Below are 10365 nucleotides of genomic sequence, written 5' to 3' on the forward strand. Positions count from 1 at the left end.
ATTGGTCTTGACTGAGAGCTCATGGGCTCTCAGCCCATGAACACACATGAAGTGTTTGATTAGATTTTCGAATGCATTTGCATTGATGTCAGAGTGATTAGAGGGACAATAGAGTGCTGAGTACCGGGCAGTTATCAAGTTTGGTAGGCTGCTAATGACCATCATCAGCATCAGAGCTTTGAGAAGCCTAATTATCGTGACTAAACGGTCATGTGGAATTTGACTGCCTTCATGACTCATGATCGCCGGTGTGGCGGTAATACGGTCACTACAGCAGCCCTCGTCAAGCATCTGTGTGAGTTAGTTGAGTGAGTGTGTGCGTGCATGCGTGCGTACGTGCGTCCGATAACCTGGTCTCCGAGGACAGCAGAAGATGAGGAGAACATGAACCACATTGGAGATGAGAGGAGAAAGACCTATTGGAAGAAGGCCAATGTTTCCAGTGACGATCCCCCAGTGTTGAACTCTCCTGCTCTGTATCTAATGCAGTGTGAATACTTACAATATAGACAACTTTAATATGAATGACAATGAGTCCAGGTGTGTATTCAAAGTATATAGCTACAGTTCTAAGTATTTATTTTTTTGAATGGGAGTTTAGAATCGTTGCACATATTGCCTATATCTTTCAAACAAATATTGATTTGCAGACAGACAAAAGGCTGGTAAAAGTAATGGATTACATTGATATAGCGCTTTTCCAAGTGCTCAAAGTGCTTTACCTTGTAAAGAGAGTACTTGTGTCACTCACTAGCGGAAGTCTTCAGAATGGTGTGTGTGTTAATGATTGTCCTCTAACACCAACCTGAAAATGAGGAATGTAAGTCTTGAGGACAGAATCCCCTCCACTCTGTGATAGTGAGTATATTAATCTGTAATATATTTGGAGGGAGTGAGTATCTGGGTGAATGCAGAGCTGAACAATGGCCATTCATACACGCAGCCTGAAAGGAGCTCAGGCCCTGGATCCACAAGAGTCTGAAGTCAACAGCATGGCTCCATCCCACCCACCCCCACTCACACGGTCACACACACACACAGCATTCCTCTGAGGATGTGGGGATTAGGATGGGGGTTATTAACGTTGGTTGGTCTTATGTCACATTTTACTATGAGAAGCTTGAGCACATTTCATGGACAGAGGGACCCAGTTAGGGGTGGGACTGTTCTGTCCACTAGGATTCCTGCTGCCAACGGCCCTGGTATGTTTAGGGTGTGACCCAGATCCTGTGTGGCTGTAAGAGAGGAGAGAGGGGCTCCACAGTGACTCTCTATAGAGCCCTGTAAAGTCTGTCTGACCACTCTGGGATTAGGCAGCTGCAGAGGAGAGGTGGGGGGGCACATACCAACAGCAGGCCTCAGTGTATATGTGTGTGAGGGGGCCCCCTAGCTAATTAGCAGAGCTCATGACAAAAGGTAGAGCGCTCCGGAGGAGAACCCCTGGGGAGGCCTCCATACAAGAGAGGGGAAGAAAGCGGAGCGGGGAGGAGGAGAGAAAAAGGAGGAGTTGAGTTAAGGGGAAGTGCAGTCTTTATCCTCTCATTTAAAAAAGTATTGAGTGGAGCTGCGTTTGGAGTAGTTTCCCACTGCTTGCGGCGCTCTCCATGGAACATGGTTTGAACTAGACTGAGCGTGTGTGTGAGCAGGATTGAGTGTGTGCAGGAAGACTGAGATTGAAGAGGATGAGCCAAGTTTGGGGTTCTCCATACGATAACACGATGTCACACCTTCTGTCCCCAAGTGACTTCGGTACCAGCCTCAAGGACTGTGAGTAGCTAACCATACACCGACACACACACGGAGACACACAAATACACATCATTCTCAGACATCTGGGCTTGAGCATCTAACTGTGATGTCACCTGCAGTTGAATCAATGTGAGGGCCATACTCAGACCATGCTTTTGGTATTGCATATGGCTGTTTTATATAGGCATGTATTGCATATGGCTGTTTTATATAGGCATGTATTGCATTTAGTTACTCAAAACACACTGACATAGGGCCTGGGAAATCTTCAGTGAATTGCTTTTTATCAATAAGCAGAGTTGAAAAGGCTGATTCATTAGATGCTTGTTTTCCCAGATAGAACATTCAGGTGCCTCTGTTTACTGCATCAGCCATACATGCACACAGTAAAAAACATTACATTGGTTCTGATGCAAATACTTTTGATTTGATTTGATGCAAGCAGTGTTGCGTGGAGATGTTCCACTGTATCGATCTACAGTAGGCATAATCACCTTCAAATGCATTTGGTTATATGAAACTTTTTCACTGAAAGGTAAGCTTGCTCTTCTTCATCGGGATGCAGGACTAGGCTGCCACGACCTGAAGCCATCTCAGCCATCTCTGTAGGGAGGTTTAGAGTTGAGTGGTTGGGTGGTGTCCCCTTTTCCTAAATCAGCTCGAACCTAACTCAGCCTGGGAATGTTCACTTACAGAAACAGGTTATTTTCACAAACATACACACACACATGTACGCTCTCTCTCTCTCTCTCTCTCTCTCACACTCACACACACACACACACACACACACACACACACACACACACACACACACACACACACACACACACACACACACACACACACACACACACACACACACACACACACACACACACACACACACACACACACACAAAGAATAGGTGTATAACTGTGGCCAAGACTATAGACGGACGGTAGATATCAGAAGTTAAACAATGTTTTAATGGGTTGTCTCTGCATTAATTAAGATAAATATATCTACAGTCCATTCCAACAGTATCCGCCTCATACCCTTATTAAGTCAGATAGAGGTTGTGTAGAGTAGCTTTGTGGTGCTGAGTATAGCTGACTTCCTGTGTCTAGTTCTGGGCCCTCAATTGCTGTTGTTATTGAAACTCTAAATCACCCTGACCTCTCTTAATTCCTCATTGTGTTTCCACCACAGGCAAAAGACATCTCTGAAACTGTATGGCTTGTTCTAAAGCCCTGAGGACTTTTTTCAGATTTATTTTGACGTGTCAATCATCAGGCCTATATGAAGACATTTATTAGTGTGTGTGTGTGTGTGTGTGTGTGTGTGTGTGTGTGTGTGTGTGTGTGTGTGTGTGTGTGTGTGTGTGTGTGTGTGTGTGTGTGTGTGTGTGTGTGTGTGTGTGTGTGTGTGTGTGTGTGTGCACGCGTGTCCTCAGTGAACATTGTGGCCATGTTGCATAACTTTTGGGAGCAGAAGCAGGTGGAACAGCTCAAGGGGTCCGACAGCCAATCAGAGGACTCAGTGAAGGGCTCTGCCAGCCAATCAGAGGGCTTGTTGTTGTATGAGTCTGCCCCTTCCCCAAGACCCCCTTACATCTACTACGTCACTCTGCCTGGAGGAAGCTGCTTTGGAAACTATAAGGTGACTTGCCATCATAACCATCACAACCACAGCTACCTAACCCACCTAAACCAGCACTACTCACAAAACATTTATTTAACTAGGCAAGTCAGTTAAGAACAAATTCTTATTTGCAATGACAGCCTACCGGGGAACAGTGGCAGAACAACAGAGTATTTACCTTGTCAGCTTGGGGACTCGATCCAGCAACCTTTTGGTTGCTGACCCAACGCTCTAACCACTAGGCTACCTGCCACCTCTCACCCCATTACCAAATTCCACTGTGGTGGAAAGCTAGGGTTGTTGCGGACAAGGTTATATGTGGGGTGAGGTAGGTAGTTAGGGTTGGTGGTAAGGGTAGAGGAGAGGAGGGGGTAAGAGTTGTGGGCCAGGTGGTTATTTTCCATATCCCAATGACAGGAGCCCACCGTGGAGTAGAGACAGAGTTTCCATAGCGCAGCAAAAGACCACCACTGTACAGCTTTAACGGTGCTCTGTCATTAGTGTGAGTGAGAAAAATACCTGTCTGGACAGGAGTGCTGCTCAGCCTTGCTGTGGGTCTGAATGGTGTGTGGAGGGCCTCATTACTGCACAGCCCCTAAAGAGAGGTCCTTCATCTATACCCGTCAGATCCTGGGCAGCACACACAGCCTCTCAACCTGCTTTGATGATTTTATTCAGCTGGAATCCCGTGATACTTTTCAAAGGGCTCATTGTGGCTCACACAGCGTCGCAGAGGTCGAGGCCGCAAATGCCTTGTGATTGATTCAGAGCTGCCTGTGATGTTATATTCTAACTCCACATTTGATTGCTAATCCCATGATTTGCTTTTATAAACTCTCACATGTTGAAGAAAGTCATGAAACGAACCCAAGCAGAGGCCTTTTCTAGATGACCTTTATTTCTGTTTCAGTCAATCATATTCATGCAAACAGTCATCTCTCGTAGGCACACTACATAAACATAAATGGTACCGTAAATCTGTCCAGATACAACGGGATGCGTGAGATAACGAGCAGCATTAGTTCCGGTGCTTTGGACTAATCATGATTTCACAGGTGTTAGTATCTTTTGATTTTCGGGAAGGGGTGGGGGACATTTGGCCCATAGACTTGTCCCATATCTTGCTAAAGAGAGAGGGTGGAGCTCTTCATTCCGTTTTCGATCCTCGTTCTATCTCTTCTCTGAACACATATGGACCCAGAACAATCCAGCATTTGACCAATTACACAGGACTTTGGTTCTGGGTTAACCCGAGATTATGCAAACAGTGATCATCTCAAACCAACAACACTGCAAATATAATTTACATAGTGGGACTTATGTCTCCCTCTTTTCTCTCCACTTCCTCTTTCTACCTACCCCCCCACCTCTTTCTGACTCTCTGTAGGAGTGTGAGACCCAGGCGGAAGCTCGTAGGGATGCGGCGCGTGTCGCTCTGATGAATTCTCTAGTGAACGAGCTGCCGTCTAGACGAATCACTCCTCTGTTTATCACACACAGCCTGCAGGAGGCTGCTTCAGCCAGCACCGTGAGTCTAGCACAAGACTAACTCTGACACAGGACTAACTCTGACACAGGACTAACTCTGGCACAGGACTTACTCTGGCACAGGACTAACTCTGGCACAGGACTAACTCTGGCACAGGACTTACTCTGGCACAGGACTTACTCTGGCACAGGACTTACTCTGGCACAGGACTAACTCTGACACAGGACTAACTCTGACACAGGACTAACTCTGACACAGGACTAACTCTGACACAGGACTAACTCTGACACAGGACTTACTCTGGCACAGGACTTACTCTGGCACAGGACTAACTCTGGCACAGGACTGACTCTGGCACAGGACTGACTCTGACACAGGACTGACTCTGGCACAGGACTGACTCTGACACAGGACTTACTCTGACACAGGACTTACTCTGACACAGGACGTACTCTGGACCAGGACTTACTCTGGACCAGGACTAACCCTGGCACAGGACTAACTCTGGCACAGGACTAACTCTGGCACAGGACTAACTCTGGCACAGGACTTACTCTGGCACAGGACTTACTCTGGCACAGGACTTACTCTGGCACAGGACTAACTCTGGCACAGGACTTACTCTGGCACAGGACTTACTCTGGCACAGGACTTACTCTGGCACAGGACTAACTCTGGCACAGGACTAACTCTGGCACAGGACTAACTCTGGCACAGGACTTACTCTGGCACAGGACTTACTCTGGCACAGGACTTACTTTGGCACAGGACTTACTCTGGCACAGGACTAACTCTGGCACAGGACTAACTCTGGCACAGGACTAACTCTGGCACAGGACTAACTCTGGCACAGGACTTACTCTAATTCACCACGACTAAGCATCAGCATGGCAGCATGGATACGATAGGATATCCTGAGTTATTGGTCATGAAAAGCTCTCTTCTATTGGCTGATATCAGATGTGTCAGTGTTCAAGTGTTGTGTTACTGTACGTTCCATCCAGGTCTCTGTGGAGGATGCCTGTGATCCTAGCACCAGTTTAGGAGCGTATTGTCTCCTGCTCCAGTCATACACTGGTAGAACCATGTTGGAGTTCCAGGTAAGGACAGGATTATCATAGGAATTTGTTATAGGTTAATTACTGTATGTTATGATATATGTTTAATAATATATGTTATTCTCTCTTGCACTGCAAACATGATCTCATACGGACTCTTTTTTTTAAACTTTTTGCTGAAACTATTATTTGACCTTCACCACCTGTTCTAAGCATTGGCACTAGTTCCGTCTGTTCCTGAACATTACCCTTATCATTTTATAACGTTGTCTATGGATACATGGCAGCCATCCAGCCAGACCGTATGCTCTCAATCACAACTTCAGCAGACAGGCTTGGAACATAAAGGACTAACGTAACTTTTCAACAATCGCACACAGTTTGGTTAGGGATTAGAAAAATATTTGGATCATCTATCATCCCTGTCCCGCGTAATTACACAATTGTTAAGTTTCACTGATCATTTTTTATGCCGTTCTTTTATTGCTCAGGTCTATTCATTTTCATTCTCTCTCTCTCTCTCGCTCTCGCTCTCGCTCTCGCTCTCTCTCTCTCTCTGTAGGAGGGGATGACAGTGTTTCAGTTGTTACACTGGAACGGGACGTTGAAGATTCTAAGGGAAAGACAGTGTTCCCGCCAGGCAAGTCCCTCATCTGGATATTCAATTATATAATTGACCCTATAATCCTCTACTCCAAGTGTGGCCAATCTTTGATTTGAATCAGGTGTATTACTGCTTGGCTGTAACAAAAGTCTGCACCCACACTGGCCCTCTGCAGACAAGATGGATACACCCCTGCTATTCTCACATCAGAAAGGGGAAGGGAAAGGGGGATACCTAGTCAGCTGTACAACTGAATGCCTTCAACTGAAATGTGTCTTCCGCATTTAACCCAACGGGGCTACATCAAGCGCACCGCCTGATTGGTTATTACTCTTTTCCCCCACAGAGTGTGATTGGTTATTACTTGCAGCGGGGACTGGATGCCAGCATGCGCAGCAGCATGGCTCTGGATTGGCTGGGCAGGGAGCGGCAGACTCCAAGGCAGCTGAGGATGGAGCTACGAGCAGCACAGAGGGAACTGGATGTGGCTAGGTGTCATGGCAATGAACTCCGCTTCTACAAGGAGAAAACAGAGATCCTTAGCCTGGCACTGAGTCAAGAATTCACACACCAACCACACACAGATATACACGGGCCACACACAGATTCACAAGAATCACCTGAACCACACATACACCACCAATGAGTCACACATACACACACAAACTACATGAACCACCTGAACCACACATAAACTATGAACCATTATATATCCAGACACAGCATCTGATCCACACATGAAACCCTGAACCACCATACATACACCCAGCTAAGCCTTTTTACATAGAAAGTGAATGTTGTCCCTGGTGGTAGAGAGATCAACTCAACCACAAAACCTGTGGGTTGAATAGGATGAGAACAACAGATGCAGTGTTGATGTACTAGTTGGAACTAGGAAACTCATTCCAACTAGCATGTAAACAGTGGCAAGAGAAAAGAGGTGCTTCATCAAGAGGGACTGAGCAGGTGACTAGGTCAAAGGTCACCATTGACACTGCCAGGCTACCTTCAACATTCCACACACAGAGAACTGTTTACTTTATAGCTGCTGTCAAATTCAAGACACAGCTGAGACAGCTGACTGCTGTGTCTTCAATGAGTTTTAAAAGGGAATGTGAAATATTTGTGTACATTTGAAATAAATACTTTGTCTGTCTGCTATATAATTATATAAAATATTTCCAACTAGTTTTCATTGGGAAGGCAGATAAAGCGTTTTTTTATCAAAAGAAAAGCAATCACTTGTGCGTGTGAAAACACCAAATCCTACTCATTACTCCACGTGCTTAATTACATCACTTTTGTTTTGAGCGGACTTCAACCTTGGGCTTTGAACAGTGCACCAGGGTGGCTACCTGCACTGAACAATGCACAGTGGTTCGCTATATATTCATGTCACAGTTAGAGCAGCAATACTTTTTCCTCCAGCATGTTGTTGGAAGACCAAAGCGAAAGTAATATAACGTTTGGGAACACACAAGTTATGTTCTTGATAATCACAGATAGATTTAACTACACTATATATGCAAAAGTATGTGGACACCCATTCAAATTAGTGGATTCGGCTATTTCAGCCATAGGCCTACCCGTTGCTGACAGGGGTATAAAATCAAGCACACCGCCATGCAATCTCCATATACATAGATTGGCAGTAGAATGGCCTTACTGAAGAGCTCAGTGACTTTCAACGTGGCACCGTCATAGGATGCCACCTTTCCAACAAGTCAGTTTATCACATTTCTGCCCTGCTAGAGCTGCGGTGGTCAACTGTGCTGTTATTGTGAAGTGGAAACGGCTAGGATCAACAACACTGGGAAGTGGTAGGCCACACAAGCTCACAGACAGGACCACGAGTGCTGAAGCACGTAGCACGTAAAAATAGTCTGTCCTTGGTTGCAACACTCACTACCGAGTTCCAGAGTGCCTCTGGAAGCAACTTCAACACAATAACTGTTCCTCGGGAGCTTCATGAAATGGGTTTCCATGGACGAGCAGCTGTACACAAGTCCAAGATTACCATGTGCAATGTCAAGCGTCGGCTGGAGTGGTGTAAAGCTCGCCGCCATTGGAGCAGTGCAAACACGTTCCCTGGAGTGATGAATCACGCTTCACCACCTGGCAGTCCGACGGATGAATCTGGGTTTGGCGGATGCCAGGAGAACACTACCTGCCGAATGCATAGTGCCAACTGTAAAGTTTGGTGGAGGAGGAATAATGGTCTGGGGCTGTTTTTCATGGTTAAGGCAAGGCCCCTTTGTTCCATTGAAGGGAAATATTAACGCTACAGCATACAATGACATTCTAGACGATTCTGTGCTTCCAATTTTGTGGCAACCATTTGGGAAGGCCCTTTCCTGTTTCAGCATGACAATGCCCCTGTGCACAAAGCAAGTTCCATACAGAAATGGTTTGTGTGATCGGTATGGAAGAACTTGAATGGCCTGCACAGAGCCCTGACCTCTACCTCATCGAACACCTTTGGGATGAATTGGAACACCTACTGCAAGCCAGGCCTAATTGTCAAACATCAGTGCCCGACCTCACTAATGCTCTTGTGGCTGAATGGAAGCAAATCCCTGCAGCAATGTTCCAACATCTAATGGAAAACCTTCCCAGAAGAGTGGAGGCTGTTATAGCAGCAAAGGGGGGACCAACTCCATATTAATGCCCATTAACTTGGAATGAGATGTTCGAGGAGCAGGTGTCCACATACTTTTGGTCATGCAGTGTAATTTGAGTATTTTTCTCCAATAAACAAATTAATTTTATGAACATGTAGTTTTGTAAACATAACGTTTGCAACACAAATAGATAGGGTCAGTGCTAGCCGGAAATCCTTGGGACTTCCATACCCTTAACCATAACCCTTACCGTAACCATTTTAAATACAAACTTCATAGGGTTAGCGACGTCCTAAGGATCCCGAATAGCACGGACCACATCGATACGGTAACTAACATGAATGTAGGCAGGTGTGCACCCTGTCCGCAGAGGAAGAGAGGTCAACTCAGCGGAAAATCTGTCTCCCTCCAGCAGGTGGCGTTTTTTCGCCCACCAAGCAAGGAGTTTTTGTATGGAGGTCAATGAGAGAGTAGATTAAATAGAAGTTTCGTAATGCATACGTTGTTACACGTCTACTGATGTAAGTAGGACTAGTGACATCCCGGCAATTTTGAAAAAAAAAACACTTTATATCGGAGTTGTCTCAAGATGGCTATCCATATTTGATGCATGAGGCTAGTAGCACAGCGTCTCTCTCCATTGAATACAGGCGTTTGACGTCAACAACCCTCATCGAATATTTTAAAAATAATACAATAATCGACGTATCCACCAATCCATAGAAACGATACGCGGGAACTAGACAGCCCGCATTGCCGCTTTGTGACAACGACTCCCATTTGTTAGGGCAGAGACATGTATTATAATTCAATACAAAACATGTGAAACTATAAAAGATGAAGAAAATATCAGATATTTATTGGGTGAAAAGCCAAAATGTGCAGTTTTGGCAGCCAAATATGTGTCCTCCTGCCACAAGCTGAGGGACAGCCAGTGAAAAGTGCAACGTAATGTCGATAATATTTCCCATCTTGTTTTGTTTTGTCTTTCATACCATGTCATGTGTCTTCTCAGTCATGTTGACACTGGTCTACTACCATTGCTTTAATGTATTGTTGTTCTGATTAATATTGTTGTAGTTGTTGTTAATGGTAATCACATGTCCACTACTACTATTATTATTATTATTGCTGTTGGTCCCACCATTTATTTCTATATAAATATATTTATATATAAATATATTTTATTTCTATATATATATATATATATATATATATATATA

The 10365-nt window shown here is 45.1% G+C and overlaps 1 protein-coding gene across 1 annotated transcript; it reads left to right on the top strand.

Moving 5' to 3' along the window:
• The first annotated feature begins 1498 nt into the window (after positions 1–1498).
• On the top strand, positions 1499–10292 carry LOC123730430 (protein limb expression 1 homolog). Its single transcript, XM_045707122.2, has 6 exons — positions 1499–1767; positions 3183–3388; positions 4758–4898; positions 5864–5959; positions 6480–6557; positions 6868–10292. Exons 1-6 carry the CDS (start codon positions 1683–1685, stop codon positions 7165–7167), a joined length of 906 nt encoding a protein of 301 aa, XP_045563078.2. The 5' UTR covers positions 1499–1682; the 3' UTR covers positions 7168–10292.
• The last annotated feature ends 73 nt before the right edge of the window (positions 10293–10365 follow it).

Source organism: Salmo salar, chromosome 24 (assembly GCF_965601325.2).
Source record: "Salmo salar chromosome 24, fSalSal1, whole genome shotgun sequence".
In the NCBI taxonomy this organism is placed as follows: Eukaryota; Metazoa; Chordata; class Actinopteri; order Salmoniformes; family Salmonidae; genus Salmo; species Salmo salar.